Genomic DNA, 16,285 nt, shown 5'->3' with positions numbered 1-16,285 from the left:
CGAGAGAGCGTGATTTCCTGCAAACGGGAAAAAAAGGGGGGGGGGCTTTTCAAGAAGGAATGTGATCAGGGAAGCAGGCGCCCTGACAGCCAGTGTGAAATCACTTAAAATTCCAAAGTAAAAATAGGATTTACACTGCATATGAGATTAGGCTTGAAATATGTGTTTGCACATCTGTGTGTGTGTGTGTGTGTGTGTGTGTGGTTGGTGGGGAGTTCAGTCCTTATAAATGGCCGTGAGTCATCCTGTGTTAAAAAAAAAAGCAGAATTTCCCCAGAAGACGCACTGCCATGCATTCTCGCTCTAGTCATGTGACTGCGTTGATCCTCTGAGATGTTCTATCAGCAGACCAATAATGTTCCCTCCCTCAGAAGGGGCGTGTACAAGACAGGGGCTCTTTTACTTTCACTTTTCACTTTCCATATAAGCTTTCCACTCGGGCAAGACACTACACACTCTTCTTTTTCTAACAAGGCGACTCAGAAACAAAGTGGAAATAATGTTTTGCAGTTCCATACTTTGGGCTGTTCTTTGGCTGTCTGGCTTTCTGAGTGACTTCCACGTGTTGGCCCTCTGTGGTAAGTAAGAGCAATTGAGCCTCCCTTGAGGCGAAGATGAACGTGAAAGCATTCTTCTTTTAAAACAATAGAGAGCAATGAAGTTGAATGTTTTTATATAATGAAATAGCCAATAATATGTCATTGGATTTTGTTTAATTACACTGTAAAAAAAAAAAAGGATAAAGGCCTGTTCCAGGGTCAAGCTGTTTGCCATCATAACATGTTTAGCCTTTAATGCAGGCAAAGTTTTAAATACGGTTTTGACATTCTCAACTCTCATACGAGTTTAAAAAGGATGCCAAAAGAAACATACTCACTGTGAACTTTGACAACGTGTGACAAATGCGTGGGATATGGGGAAGTGGGCCAAGGGCCAAGAAGACTCCCACACAAGTGTAAAAAGAAGTTGCTAGAGTCAATATTAAATAGGAATAACAATCAATTGTGCACTTTACTTTACTTTGACGTGTCAGTAATGAGTGATGTGTAACAAACAGGGAATCTTGTCAAAAGTGAAAATGAGACCATTATGAACTGAAAGTGGTAAAACAGACGAGTGTACATGTTACCTATGACACGACAAATGTGACGTTCATGAAAGCAGAAATGAATTTGTTTCCTTCCTTTTTTGGGGGGCTTCACCGAAAACTACAAAAAGCAGAAGAAAAATCAGTTAGGATCAGAGGTCTTCAATCCGACCCACCAAGCATTTATTTACATTATCAAGAGTCTTGCTAAATCATTACATGAAAGCAATTAGCAAAAAAAAAAAAAACATAAAAATGTAATCATTGAATGTAAATAATGTGGAAAAATTATTTGTAAAATGTACAAACTCACATGTAAACTTTAAAAAGTGAAATAATTGGATTGGATAGCCACTACTTAAAGGCTAACACTATTGCCACATAGATGCTAATTGTTATCCCATGTGTCTTTGGAGTACGTGTTAGCATTTAGATAGTGAAAGCTATTTGGTTCTTTTAAATACAAAACGTGAAATCCTCTTTGTTTAGTTGAGCTTAGTTGGACAGTAACCCTCAACCTGATAGTGGCACACAAAAAAAAGTATAAATATTCCAGTTGATATCAGAGCTTGCACTGTATTATCTTCCTTTGACAACATTTGCCAAGAATCCCAGAATTATTTGACTGTAAATCCCTTTTTTGCTTTCCAGATTACAACTGCGCGGACAAGCCTGTGTTCAGCCCGCCCAGACTGGTGGTAATGTTTGGCAAGTCGGCGTCTGCCAGCTGCTCTGTTTGCCAACACGCTTGCCACAACAAGTTGTTTGGTTTGGAAAAATCAATCGGCAAGGAGCAACGAAACGGGACCACCATTTTGTGGACGGTGGACCAAATGGACCAGTTCCCTTCGTCTGCAATGTGTTACTACAACAAAGGCAACGGCTCCCACTGTTGTAGCACGCTGCCCATCACCGTCTACCGTAAGACTTTCTTCACTTATACTTCCTTTCTCCTCTTTACTCTTTTTGGACATATAATAAACACCTGCTGGGATTTTAAAATCATCTGTGATTCCATTCACTCAGTCGACACTTTTTGTCCAAGTTGTGACCGACTGGCTTTTTGCGATAGAGCCATGCCTCACCAAAAACAGCATTGAGAGGATCCCTTACTTGGAAAGCCTGTAATGGGGGGAAAGTCAAAGTTTTGCAGTAATGAATTTAATAATAATGCATATATTTGTGGAGGAAGGGGTCAAGTTGCATTTTACAATTTTAAAAAATGTGCAGAATTTCACAAGTTAATGTTAAAGATTATAGCTCTTATTATGAAAAGGAAAATGCACGGAGCTGTCGCCGTCTTAGAAATACAATTATGCCATCTAGTGGCAGAGAAATGACCTCAACACATATCAATATCACACTTTTTTTTACAGTACAGTGCATCTTGTTAAATTTAACTCAATTTTATGAATTATTATGAAATTACTATAGCGACTAAAAGATGCAGCCATATTTCTCTTAGTTTAGAATTTTTTCCACTTTTATGTTAACAAGAGTATGAAAACTTTTTGTTTGAAAATGTGTTTATTGTACATTGTATTGTATAATTAGAACAGATATAAAATTTGCGATTAACCGTGAGTTAACTGTTGAAGTCATGCAATTCATTTTAATCGCCTGACACCCCAAATTTATTTATATAGGTTTAGACAGTAGTAATCTAAACCACATTTTATAAGGCAACTTGCCCAACGCTGTCTTCCCAACGGGAAGTGGTCAAAATGGAGACGTTTTGTTGTTCATCTTACTGACTCTTCACTTTGTGTCCTCGCAGAGCCTCCTAAAACGGTCGAGTTTAAGTTTGTGAATCACGACGGGCCGATGCTGGAAGGTCAACAGTACATGCTGCAATGCCGAGTGGAGAAAGCTGCTCCACTCAAAAACCTGACTGTGACCCTCTACCAAGGGGGTAACGTACTGGGACAGCACCACCTAAAGAACAGCACGGAGAAGAAACCAACCGACAGGATCTTCATGAGTGTCATCAACGCCACTAAAGAGAATGATGGAGCCGAATATCAGTGTGTGACCCAGCTGGACATGACACCTGATAGTGGGGATTACATTAGTCTGTCTGAAAAGGTCACAACCACTGTTTACTGTGAGTCAGACAACATGTGTGTCAAATATGAAAAAGATCATGTTAGCAATAACAACCTTACCAATGTACTTCTGTCTCAATCCACATGCAGATAAGCCCCAATTCATCGGACCTGCCCGCGGAGCAATCAGCCTCACAGTGGGCGATCCCCTTCACCTCAACTGCTCCGCCGAGGGCAACCCGAGACCCTCGGTCACGTGGAGACTCCCGTCGGCCGCCGCTTTCGAAGGCGATGTCTTCTCAGTGGACTCTGTCACCATGGAGCATAAAGGACAATACATCTGTTCGATTAACAACAGCATGGGGAGGACCACTGTTGAGTTTAACGTGGACGTGAAGGGTGAGTTGATGAATTATCAAGTCATGTGATCGCTCCTTATTAGTTATTCGTGCACAACTAGTTGAAATAGACCAAGTAAAAAAATTACACTGCACACTCAGTCACGGATTATCATGTAGTTATTCATGATAACCGTCACATTGCACAACATATATTGAAAAGAGAGAGACTTGAAATAATCCATAAAGTCAGGAGTACTCACCTCAAAACCGGGATCTTCAAGTACCACCATAATGACCAACAGTATTAAAGATGCATAGCAGGCCCACGTTTTCATGTACAATGTGGATGTAATCAAATACTTCCTAAAAGTCAACTAAATATTTCTAAATCTACTTAAAAATCCCTTAAAAGTTATCTAAAAACTGTTAAATCTACTGTAATGTTCCTAAAAGTTACCTAAAGACTTTACTCTTAATTTTCTCTCTGTTACCTTATTAATAGGGCTGGGAATCTTTGACTGTCTCGTAATTTGATTCGATTCCGATTTTTGGGTCTGCGATTTGATTAAAAATCGATTATCGATTCAGAATGATTTTAGATTAACAATGATTTGATTGACAAGGATTTCTGCTTCAATTTATAGATATGCAAAGAATTTTCATGATCTACTCCAGTCTGACTCGCTCGTGGCACTTTTATCACTCAAAAGAACGACTATTTATACAAAACGCTTCAAGAATGTATACAGAGAAGCATCTTCACATCCTACACTGCAAAAAAAAAAAAAAAAACTTTTCTTGGAATAACTTGATCATGACTTTTTGCTTTTATGTGGCTACAACTTAACAGTGTATCAGTACAAGCGGAACCACACTGCCCCTAAGTGGCCAAATCGTGTACAGCATGAACAGTGCTCCCAATAAAGGCACATACAAACAAGGGCAAGACAGTATAAAATAATTGAAATAAAATCGATTTTGGGACATTTAAAATCGATTCTGAATCATACTAAATGAGAATCGATTTTTGCCAAAATACTAATACATTTACCAAATACTCCTTAAGTTGCCTGAGCTACAAATGATTCCCTGAAATTTACCTAATTATGAAACCTAGAAAATACTCCCTAAAGTTACTTAAATCCTCTTAAACATACTAAAATACTCCTTAAAAGTTCCCTAAATACTCCTTAATTTACTGTAATACTCCCTATTTTGTTGAAAACCAATTAGTACCACCCTTTCAATCATCGCCCAAGTGCACGTACACCCTCAGTTGGTAGACTCATTAATTTGATCCCATCCCTGTAGCTTCTGTATTAGTTTTTGACTTCATTTACACCGATGCTAACTTTGGCGCAAATTTTGTTGTCTCTCTTTGCAGTCAACTACACGTATATTATTTTAGCTGTGCTCGCAGCGTTCGTCATTCTCGCGGTCCTCGCCATCATCGCCGTGTACGTCCATTACTACAGGCTTACCCGGACTGGAGAGTACAGCCTGAAGGACGTGTTGCGTTTTCGCACCCCGCACGTCGCCCTACCTGATGGGGAGTTGTGAGGGGGAGGTATGAAGGTGATGCTGTCTCTACGAGTGCGTGCATATTTTGTGCAAGTGATTTACTGGAGTGGAGGCACGAAGCTGCCATCTACAATATGAGGTCCACATTTGAATTGTTGTTTTTGAGCGTATGGAGTGGATGAGAGTTGTTTGTTTTTGAAAGTTATCAAACGTAGTACTAGTATTAGGCTTCCCTAAGGAGGCTCACCGTTGCTGCATTTATTTGGGTGCAACTTCCTGGTTAATGTATATACTCAATTTAGTTTTGTTTTGTTTGACCCTACTGTATACAAGCTTTAAAGCCCCGCTTAGCTTGATGCTAACGAACAATGTGAAACTCAAAAGATGGCTGTTGCAGTGGTCTAACCCTTGAAGCAACTGACATTTGAACGTTGGAGCAACACATGCAGACAGGTAATAAAACAATACCGCAGGCCTAGATTCTTTATCCTCTGGCGACCAATATTACTGCAACGTTCTGATCTACTCTTATATTAATTTAAAATCATCTTTCATCACTTATGTCACTTTACTTTTTAATGTCTAACACTAATCAAAATGTCACGAGGCCACATTGGGAGGTGGCCAAAAAGTTGGTTACGCTTGGATTTAGTGTTGCTCGTCTGTTTAGCTCATTCACTGCCATCGACGGCTATAAAAGTCCAAGAATATCCATTTTAACTGGGCTGGCAGTGAATTAGCAAGTAGCTGTGGTTCAAACTTGGCGCAAGTCGGATTAGATCTTTAGGAGTGGTAATTAGGCCAAAATGAGCTTAAAATGATTGCTTCAAATCGAATAGTCAGATTTCATTTTTTTTGCTTGAGCCTTTTTTTGTGGGTCTACTCATGATAGACACAACTACCAAATTGCATGTGTTGCTAAGTGAAACTGATCTTCGGGGGCTTAATTGAAAGTCTGAGTAAGGGAAAGCCCACGAAAAGCTGAAGACCTCAAACATTTTAAAAAGTGGGAGGCAACGTCACTTATTATGGTCAAATATTTCTTTTAAAATGACTAACCTTTCTTTGTAGTGTAACACTGACAACAAGGGGAAGCGAAGTGAGCCCCCAAAGGTAATGAACTATCTGCAGGAAGTCGTTTTGTTTTCCTGTTTAACAGTAACGCCTTACAAGGAACTTGTTGGCACTTCGCCGCAGCTCGTTTTTGACACGAGTCAGGAATTTCTACAGTGTTTCTATTCTTGTGAAAAGAAAGTTCCAATTTCAACAATAAATCACAGATCAAATTCTAATACTGTCCTGTCCCTGATTTAACGGAACTGATGACCTGCATGGCATGCTGAAATACAATGCTACCACTATTTTTGCATGTTAGCATAAACCCAATTTTTTGTTTTTGTTTTATATGGAAGTACTGAAGTGGCGGACGTGTTAACATAGTGACAACAAGACTGGAAACAATTGTACATCCTGTCTTTCAGTTATTGTCCGGTCAGTTTTTTTCCTTTTTTCCTGAGGTCAAATAAATGCACATATGTCACTATTAATAATATGTACCTGATGTGAACACTGTTGTGCAACATAAGTATTTTTTTACTGTATGTATTGTATATATGTATAATTTCTATCAATAATTTTTTTTTTTGCTGTACTGTCTCAAAAATAAACTGTATTACTGCACAGATGGAATAAAAATAAAAAATAACAATGACACAATATAATGTGTGATGCCATAGTTGTATTTGTTGAAATATTGAATTATTGTATTCAGCAAATATTAATCTTTAGCTAAGCCACTGATGGTGTAGTGGTTCACTAGCTTGGATAAGCTGATATACAATATATATATATATATATAAATATATATATATATATATATAATATCATATTATTGCACAGCTGAAAATTATAATTAAAATAAAGTAATGACATAATATAAAAATGTATGGTAGCAAAGTCACATTTGTTGAATGACTGAAGTATTATTTTTAGCACAGCTATGGGGGGGGGGGGTTCCTCCAAATGCCCATTTCACAGTGTAGATATGCTTCCGCCATGTCAAGACTTTAGTACGTCGCATTCAAAGGCCGCTTTGATTGACCGTGATTGAAGTCCGGTGTGACCACACCCACAGCAGCGCAGCCTTCCCGTTTACAGATCTGCTGGCTTGCACTCATCCGCAAAATTACTAACATCGGGTCTAACCCGCCTCCATGCAGATTTACGCCGGTCACGAAAATAGAGTCCTATGTGTTGACATAGCATGTGTTGTTTGCTAGCTTAAATGAATGAGCCGCCTTTTAAAATACACATCAATAAAATGAAACCTGATTGGCCAGCTAAACACGTAACCCTGGCTTCCACCTATCAGGTATCAGATAACACAATGGCAGGGCTCACTACTACCAGATCCAAAAATAGGATTTGTGTAAACAGCTTGTAGCTCACTAAGAGGATCACAAAGGCGTTTAACTTGTGTTAAGCGTAGCTTGAAGTCACCAAGTTGGTTAGAACGTCTCCGCTGAACACATTTGAATATGAGTGGGATATCGTGTATCGACTACAGCGCCTGGGATCACATTGACGTTTCGGACGATGACGACGTCACCAACCCTTGCGTCGACACGCCGAGCTTGTTTCGGATGCGACACCGGGTCAGGACTAAACCCATGTAATAATGTTTTGTTTGGAGTCAGTAACATACATTGGCTAATTTCACCTGAACTGTAGACGTGGTAACACATGCGACAATAAACACAATTGTTAACTTTTCTGGGCCTAAACTGATTCTGTGGGGAAAACAGATCCGCCTGGAGAAGATGGCCGCGTTCCAGCAGAGGGGAGAAGACCTGGAGAGCAACCTCGCGGAATGTGACAGGCTCCTGGAGGAGGCCCGGGGACGACTGAGAGCGATGGAAGAAAGAAGGATTGAGGCAGAGGAAGCCGACCTGACCGAGGTCCGGGCGGAGGTGAGAAAGCTCAGCAAGGACAAACGAATGTTCGAGAAGATGACGGAGGAACACAGACGTGAAGAGAAAAGGCTTCCATGGAACGTGGACACCATCAGCAAAGAGGGTTTCAGCAGGGTAAGGGGACAATATTCATCAAAATGCTTGTCGATCTTGTAGATACGAATGTGTGTCTTGCATGTAGAGTTTTGTCAACATGAAACCGAAGGAAGAGACCCAGGAGGAACAAGTGGAGAAGCACAAAACCTTTGTGGAGAAGTACGCCAAGGAAATCAAACACTTCGGTAAAACAATGCATCATTCACTTATTAAGTGTATTAGTCTTCATTTGACTTAAAACTAATAAAAAATACAGAGGAACAACCATCCATCCATTTTCTATTTCCGTTTGAGGTTTCTTCCATAGAGGGAGTTTTTCCCCTTGCCTGAAGTGGGGTTCAGTTGGTTTTCTTATATACAGTACATACTGTACATATAAGGAGTGTGATTCTTGACGCGCTCAAAGTGTTTACTAAATAAAATCGACTTGATTTACGGTGTGGCTCACAGGCCTGTTCTAAAAATAGCTCAACATCGATGGGACGTTGTGATCTCTTAAGAATGCTGTAGAAGTGATCCTTTGAGATTCTAAACACTTGCAGAGATTTATAGCAATGGGACTATTAATAATGTTGTTGTGCCCATTGTTCCTTTGTCCCTTTTGACTTCACTTAGAAGGGTTGCATAATGACATTTATCTGTTTACTAGCTTATTGAAATGTTGACTATTATTGTGAGAAATTATTACCATCATCAGTTTCCACATAGATGAATATTATTATTATAATGGTAATTTGAGCATTTTTTAAAATTTCATTTGTGTGTATCAAACTGGGACCCCTTTACATTTTAATCTGTACCAAATAAGCAATTCTCAGTTTTAAAAACTTTGGTACCCCCTGATAAGGGCTCTATTTTTGTAAACAGCGCAAATTTGCCACGGTGCACGACATATATCTGCGCAGAGGCAGATTAGACCAAGTGTTCGCAATTTTTTCTCATTACATGCTGGCATTAATAGTAATAATAGTTGTTAAATTTAACTCCAGCTTTATTTTTTCGTGTGTGTGCATGTGTGTTTATGTACGCCAGGAATATTGCGGCGCTACGACGACAGCCAAAAGTTTCTGTCCGACAATCCTCATCTCGTGTGTGAGGAGACGGCAAACTGCCTTGTGGTCATCTGTATTGACTATGAGATAGATGAGGTAAGTAAATTCCTGTGTTTTAATTGATGTGTGCTTTTTAGGGGTGTGGCCTAGTAAGCTGGAATCTCTTAGTCGGCGCGTGAGCGTCTGGGTAAGAGTTGTGGTCTACAGCAGCTCTTTGCATGTGTTCTCATTTTGTATTTAGCCCATGTGCATTGGCAACTTTGGCTCTCCTTGCCCACATGCAGCCACCATATGTGTCATCACGGTGAAACGTTCTAGCATAGCTGGCATAGCTACATGAACAAAGATACATAATTGGTGGTAAATAAATGTTCTGACCAATTAATCAAATCACAACAAGGATGTAAACACAATACAGAAGAACAAGCGTACCGTTGACTGTTTAGAAGCACGCCCTGATGGAGCAGGTGGCCCACCAGGCCATAGTCATGCAGTCCATCTTGGATTTGGCTCGAGCGTTGAAGGCGGACCCGCGAGGCTGCTTCAGGCAGTTCTTCTCAAATATGAAGGTCAGCCAAAGTCAAACTCGGCTTCCCCTGCGTTTTGGTCTATCTGGTGACGTTGTCCTCGCCTGCGTCACAGAGCGCGGGCCAGTCGAACCGGGAGGCGTTGGAGCGCGAGCTGGAGCTGCTGAAGGAGCGCGTGCGGAGCTGCGCACAGATGCGTATGGAGGAGGCCAGGGAGGAGCTGGAGGAGGAGGAGAAGCAGAAAAGATTGGGCCCTGGTGGACTAGATCCCGTTGAGGTCTACAAGTCATTGCCCAGGGTGAATGTCCGACCAAAGAACACATACGGCAGAGAACAGATGGACAGTATGCATACAAAAAGATGCTAAAATACAAGAATATTAGGGATGAATAATTGTTTCAATCAATTAAAATCAGCATCGCAATGTAGTAGAATGACATTTTCAAATAGTAAAGGCTGCAATTTGGGAAAAATACAAAACTGCCTCATTTTGGCTTGTTTTTTTTCTTTATCTAGTGTGTAGATAAGTTCAGTGCCGAAGAAGTACACTTCACATGTTTACACACCGGTCCATGAAACATTGATCAATTTATTGTCATAATAATCATCGTAATTTTATTTACATTGGGTCATGTCAGTGCACCACAATAAATGATATTTGCTCCCCGTGTGTGCCTGCAGCTAATTGTGTGTTTGTTTACCTTGCCTGTAAGCCTCTTCTGAGAGTTTCCTGTTTCACTCCGTTTGCACACAAACATACGGCATATTGATCCTGTTGTGCTGCACAGACTACTGTACACGCACACGCATACACACACACTACAGCTCGAACGCGGTTCTGACCTGCTGTGGTTTCTCTGTCAGGACATGCAGAGAAGCTTCGATGAGAAGAACATCGAGATGCTGCACAAGGCCATCGACAAACTGAGTCCTGATGTGAGTGGATGGATGGCTATTAATTGATGATGATGTTGACATGGGTGGTCTCCACAGGAGGGCAAGTATCACCTGGCAAGGTGCATCGACTCTGGACTGTGGGTGCCTGAGTCGGGAGAGAACCAAGACGATGGAGAGAATGAGGAAGAGGATTAAACAGTAAACACTAGGTTGTGTTCGGAATCACTGCCTAGCCACTATACTACAGTATACAGTGGGCTACAGTATCTATTACATTTTCCAATTTGTAGTGCTGTTCTAATGTGTACTACTACTTACTGTATAGGTTATGCCCTATATAGTGCCGTCAGTGTATCCCACTGTCCAATTTGTCCATCTTCAAAAGTGGTAGTAGTACTAGTAATATATCCCATGCATTCTGACAAAGGTTTTCCGTTTCCGGGCATTGACACGAGACAAATTCAGGAGTTGTGGCCACATTAGTATTACTATTGTTGACATTTTAATATTTCATTTGATATTTTAACTGTTTTGAATTTTGTTACAGTTGTGAAGATGTAGATATAACTGTGTTAACTTAACTCTTTGACTGCCAGACGTTTTCAGAAAAGGGATGCCGTGGATGCCAGCCGATTTTAAGCATTTTGACTGATCTTTCAAGGTCCACAGAAAATTATGTGTTTGGACTATGGAAACACACATACTACCAAATGAAAGATTGGACTGTCATCTTTCATCAGAAAAAAAAGTTTGTTTCTACCTTATTCCGTTTTTGAGTAATCAACAATAGAAAATGGTTAGTTTCACCTCTGTTTTGAAAAAAAAAAACGTCTTTTAACGTCTTTGGCACTCCTCCATAGGATTTTACTAAACGTTATTTAACGTTTTTGGCAGTCAAAGAGTTAACATAGCTTGATGAGTAATGCTTTTGTCCTCTTTGTTATCTGTTCTCTTTTCCCAGAAATGAGAAAGTTAATATGTTTCTTTTATTTATCTAAGAAGTCTAGTTTCTGTTCGTCAGAAATCCGGTTTTTGAAAGTTCAAGGACGAGCTAGTATACTGGGAGAGAGTAATCTGATTTTGTACTTGGGAGGAGGGGAGAGGCGGTTTCTAATAAAAGTCCCGTGTCTGAGAGAGACGACACACATTTGGACAGAAACATGGCTTGGTGAAATTCCTTTGTGTCATCAGAGGGTTCTGATTAAAAAAACCTTGCAAGGACCCTCTTCACGAGATCTCAACTCTGATTTATTTGAACGCGCAAAAGATTACAAAAACAGCTAATCTAACACTACTGTAGCAACACATCACAACACAGATGGAATTGGGAAATAGTGCTTTGTTTGTATTATTTTTTTTGTAAAATACACTCATTAACCAAACCACACAAAACTTATGAAAGTCTGCTAGCTTAATGCTAACACACGATGTAAAACACCACTCATGGGCTAGGGCAACAGAATTGATGTGATACTTATCTCTTTAAAATGGATATTTGAATACAAACTCAGAGCAACACATGCAAATAGACACTATAACAATACTCACAGTCAAATAAAAATACAACTTACGTGTCTTGTTTATAATCATTTTGTAAAATACACCTTTTAACCCCCCCCCCCCCCCCAAAAAAAAACGTTATCGTGAACGTCTGCTAGCTTAATGCTAACACACAATGTAAAACACCACACATGGGCTAGCGAAAGAGAATTGATGTTGTGATAGTTATCTCTTTAAAACGGATATTATAACACAAACTGAGAGCAACATATGTAAATAGACACTACTGTATAACAATATTCACAGAACAACTATTGCAGCTTACTATTACATGAAACTCTCCGGGTATTTTGTATGTATTTTGTCGGTGTTATCATATTGCCCCCTAGTGCCCAAGGCATGCACACCAGAAGGAGTACAATGTCAGTGGGCATTCAAACTTGAAATCCTAATGCACAATTGTTTAAATTAATTACAACGATATATATTATATTATAATATTTGATTATTATTATTGTATTTTTTTTTTAAATAAATAACAATACCATAGAGTGCTTAAAAAATAACAAATTAAAAAATTGAGGTACTAATGCTCTGCGTTTCAAGCATGGTCTTGGAACAAATTAAACTGGTAAGTCAAGGCACTGCTGCATAGTGAAGGGCATGATTGTGTAAGATTCTGAACACAGACGCCATCGTACATCAGCTGGGTCAGGATTCCTGACCTTTCACCTCTTATAGTCATCATAATTAATTCCTAGCTCATCTTAGTTGCACATGATTAATTGGTGCAGTTGAGTTGTGGCCCGTGCAGTATTTTTGGGGAAAAGCTTCTTTGTTGCGCTTACCTTGAGCAGAACAATCAGTGCAAGCCAGCCCCGGGGGATAAAACTAATTTAGATAATGTCCATAAAAGCTGATGTTCTATATGGGTGTGTGCATGTGCCAGGTAGTTGATGTGATTGCTTTGTTGTCACCGTCAAGATGAACGTATGAACATTCCACATTCCATGTTCAGTTTGAACTGTGATTCGCCCCACGTTTGTTTCTTTAACGATGCAATAACATTTTCAAGATGTTACTTTGTCTCAATAAAAACTGACAATTAGCGCATTTGAATAAAGTCACCAAATTGTGAGAAAGCGCACTCAATATTGTGCAGTAGAAATCTACAACCATGTTTACAGGTGCATACATGAACACAAACGATGCTGCAACACCAGCGGACAGACCATTTAATACTCACATGCATAAATTCTTGAACCTCTGTGAAGAACAACTAATATTGCTGATGTGCTGTGCTTCCAGTCTAGTGCTGTCCTATAGCGCCCCCAGGTGGCCAAGACACACACACAAGAGTGAGCAGTGCAACTGAAGGTGAAAATGTGAAAATTCATTATGTCGTTACTTCATGTTTTCAAAGAAGTATAGCATAATGTGTCATTAAAAAAAATTCCCCCTGGGGAGACTGGAATAGATTCATGGCATTTCTATTCATTTCAATAGGGAACAATGTATTTAACAACAATATAAATAATAATGTAAATATTCCAAGTATATTCTACACCATTTATTATATTTTATTTTCTCCTGACTTTTGGACTCATTTGCCATTCCAACAAAGAATAACAAAAATTCATGCCATGCAGGTTATTATTTTTCACATTCCACAAATTAACAGTAATCCCACAATTCTATATTTATCACCAACAAAATCCTGATGCATTCCCATAATAGCACATTCAACGTTCACATCATTGCCGTTTGGAACTCAAAATGTTCACCTCAGTCACTTCACTTTTAACTCATTGGCTCCCAGCCATTTACACTGAAGCAACCCCCTTCACTCCCCACTTTACATTGGATTTTTTTTTAACTGGATTTTGACTGATTTTGCAAGACCCACGCAAATATTGTGCTTTATAGAGGAAAAGGGCAATGATTAATCTTAATTATTTTTTTTTTTTGAACGAAAAAAAAAAAAAAACAGGAGTATGGGGTAATAAAGACAAGACAGTGCATGTGGGAGTAAAGGAGGGGGGTGGGGATGCAATGGGCTTCTCCAAGCTGGTAGGGGGTTGAGGGGTTGGTGTGTGTGTGTGTGTGCGCGTGTGTGTGTGTTGTCTGTCTGGTTGGTTGGATGGATGGAGAAGAGGAGGAGGAGGAAATGAGAGGAGATCCGGGGAGGGTGGGAAGCTGGTATACATGAAGACGCAGAGCGCTTGTGACACATGCACGGCTCGTCTGCAGGCAGCCAGCACGGACAGCGACCAGGAGGAGGAGGAGGAGGTGGAGGAGGAGGTGGTGGAGGAGGAGGAGGGAGAAGAAGAGGAGGACCGGCCCGCCTTCATCTGGACGCCATCAAGGTGAGTGTGTTGTTGTTTTATCAAATGCTGCAGCCTGACGTGTCATCCGTGCGCGCGTATGAGGGGCATCCCTCATGCTGCATCTTCATATCTGCCTCCTGCATGTATGTCACTGTGTCACCTCCTCCTCCTCCTCCTCCTCCTCCCAGTGTGTGTTTGTGCGCATGCAGACTAGTTGACCCTATGTGTGTGTGTGTATGATGCCAGGTGATCAGAAAGCACAGCGATATGCCAAGCGGCTCCTGGCGCAAAAAAAAAAAAACGGAATTGGGTCATCGTTGGACGGCTGCGAGTAATTATATAACGGGAGGGAGATTTGGTGTTGCAGTATGCTCTCGGAATTAGCTCGCGCTCCCGCAAGGCCACCACAATGACACCGTGTTTATATTGTGCCGCTGTCGTCCTGCTCAAAAGACAAGAGGTCCTCTTAAAAATTTGATTCTTTTTGGGCAAAACTACAGATGGCTCAAAGGGGAAATTGAACTGGAAGTGTTTGAATGTCTGATGAAGTGCTTTTCAAGTGCTCACAATTTGAAGCATTTCTCACACAAAAAAGAACTCTTGACTGCATCGTGGGAAAATACGAGAACATTTGTACCAGTAATGTTATGATTGAATTGTGATATGAGCATGAAGTAAAATTTTTGTAGGGAAAAAAAGTGTGATATTGAGACAATAAAAATATAGAAATTTGTTGTATTGTCATTGTAATGATACAGGAATTAAGTCATAACATTATGGTAAGAAAAATGGTAATGTTACAAGAAAAAAGTCTCTACGATTAAGTCAAAATGAAGTTGTATTTTACAAGCAATAATATTACAAGAACAAAAGAAAACTTTTGCAAGACTAAAATGTGTAATATTAACAGAATAAAGATGTAATGTAATAGTCATAAGTTTACAAGAACAATACAATAAAGTCATAAAATTATTATATCAAAATATTATTTTGAGAATTCAAGTTGTAATGTATGAGAATGATGTCATAACATCATCTAATAAAACTTGTTTTGCGAATAGATACATAAAAAAGACACGTGATGACGGAAAAAAAATCCTGTCATATTACCGTTCAAATATTACATTACAATAATATTTTTATAAAAATAAATAAATAAATAAATAATAAGACAGTAAAGTTTTTTTTTTTAAAAGGAACAGTGTGTATTATTTAGTGCCATCTAGTCGTTAACGAAAAGAATGCAAAGATTTTGAAGCGCACCATACTTAGCAAGGTTTCCACCAATTACTACCAATTATTACGGTATTTGGAATGAGCGAGCGAGCAGGAGCATCGTAAGCGGTGAGCAAGAGTTGCTAACAGGAGCAGCGAACAAAAGCCGCAAACAAAAACTAGCTGGATCGGCTAACAAGAGCGGCTAGCGGGAGAAGCTAGCAAAAGTTAGCCTGCTACCAAGAGCAAAGCAGAGGGACACAAACGGCTGGACCGGAGGAAAAAAATATTTAGCCCTCCCCAAAAAAGCTATGTAATATAATTAGAAATTACTAGAACAACAATTGTATAAAAAATGTACATTGATGTGATAGAACATATATTTATTTGTATATTATTAAATGAATTATTAGTTCACCACTTAATGGCACTAAATAATACACACTGTCCCAATTATTGCCCTGTAATCTTTCAAATGTAATCTTTGAACTGAAGAAGCCTTTTATTAGTGCCGTTGCAATCTGTCCGAAAAATACATGCCTTTGGAATCATAAAATGTATTCTATGCTAATTACAACCTTAAACAATCTTTTGTTTAAGACTGAGGGCAAGAAAGTAAAGCTTGTTCCTCCCTCTCCTTCTCTGATATTGTATTATCATTGAGACAAAGCAAGATGTCTGGTTGGGGACGCCAGTTGTATAAGG

The 16,285-nt window shown here is 39.6% G+C and overlaps 2 protein-coding genes and 1 long non-coding RNA gene across 6 annotated transcripts in view; 2 read left to right on the top strand and 1 right to left on the bottom strand.

The window, feature by feature from the left end:
- The window catches only part of LOC144054731 (uncharacterized), a 44,116-nt gene that overhangs the window by 19,654 nt on the left and 8,177 nt on the right, over positions 1 to 16,285 (bottom strand). For 2 of the 3 annotated variants that reach the window (XR_013294705.1, XR_013294707.1), the window contains 5 exons: positions 10,650 to 10,683; positions 10,485 to 10,572; positions 9,547 to 9,861; positions 3,253 to 3,441; positions 1,130 to 1,208 (listed from right to left, as the gene is read on the bottom strand). This is a non-coding gene — a long non-coding RNA (uncharacterized LOC144054731). Of the gene's footprint in view, positions 1 to 1,129; positions 1,209 to 3,252; positions 3,442 to 9,546; positions 9,862 to 10,484; positions 10,684 to 13,284; positions 13,359 to 16,285 lie in introns of all 3 variants that reach the window. The other variant, XR_013294706.1, reaches the window with a different exon arrangement.
- LOC144054725 (neuronal growth regulator 1-like) lies at positions 421 to 6,715 on the top strand. The gene is made up of 5 exons (XM_077569965.1): positions 421 to 578; positions 1,739 to 2,008; positions 2,865 to 3,191; positions 3,283 to 3,531; positions 4,858 to 6,715. Exons 1-5 carry the CDS (start codon positions 500 to 502, stop codon positions 5,031 to 5,033), a joined length of 1,101 nt encoding a protein of 366 aa, XP_077426091.1. The 5' UTR covers positions 421 to 499; the 3' UTR covers positions 5,034 to 6,715.
- LOC144054726 (hsp90 co-chaperone Cdc37-like) lies at positions 7,083 to 11,691 on the top strand. 2 transcript variants are annotated; one of them, XM_077569966.1, is made up of 8 exons: positions 7,083 to 7,648; positions 7,799 to 8,080; positions 8,148 to 8,247; positions 9,095 to 9,210; positions 9,561 to 9,683; positions 9,757 to 9,939; positions 10,506 to 10,577; positions 10,635 to 11,691. In XM_077569966.1, exons 1-8 carry the CDS (start codon positions 7,532 to 7,534, stop codon positions 10,731 to 10,733), a joined length of 1,092 nt encoding a protein of 363 aa, XP_077426092.1. In that variant the 5' UTR covers positions 7,083 to 7,531; the 3' UTR covers positions 10,734 to 11,691. The 2 variants fall into 2 exon arrangements, with proteins under 2 accessions (XP_077426092.1, XP_077426093.1); XM_077569967.1 differs by having other exon boundaries at positions 7,527 to 7,665.

Source organism: Vanacampus margaritifer, chromosome 7 (assembly GCF_051991255.1).
Source record: "Vanacampus margaritifer isolate UIUO_Vmar chromosome 7, RoL_Vmar_1.0, whole genome shotgun sequence".
Classification (NCBI taxonomy): Eukaryota; Metazoa; Chordata; class Actinopteri; order Syngnathiformes; family Syngnathidae; genus Vanacampus; species Vanacampus margaritifer.
This window is presented reverse-complemented; position numbering and strand designations above follow the sequence as displayed.

Excerpts from the sequence above, each read along its gene's own strand:
- LOC144054725 (XM_077569965.1), top strand. The coding sequence starts at position 500 with ATGTTTTGCAGTTCCATACTTTGGGCTGTTCTTTGGCTGTCTGGCTTT. Across the intron at positions 579-1,738 it reads CCACGTGTTGGCCCTCTGTG|ATTACAACTGCGCGGACAAG; the intron begins GTAAGTAAGAGC and ends TTTGCTTTCCAG. Across the intron at positions 3,532-4,857 it reads GTTTAACGTGGACGTGAAGG|TCAACTACACGTATATTATT; the intron begins GTGAGTTGATGA and ends CTCTCTTTGCAG.
- LOC144054726 (XM_077569966.1), top strand. The coding sequence starts at position 7,532 with ATGAGTGGGATATCGTGTATCGACTACAGCGCCTGGGATCACATTGAC. Across the intron at positions 8,248-9,094 it reads CAAGGAAATCAAACACTTCG|GAATATTGCGGCGCTACGAC; the intron begins GTAAAACAATGC and ends TATGTACGCCAG. Across the intron at positions 10,578-10,634 it reads TCGACAAACTGAGTCCTGAT|GAGGGCAAGTATCACCTGGC; the intron begins GTGAGTGGATGG and ends TGGTCTCCACAG.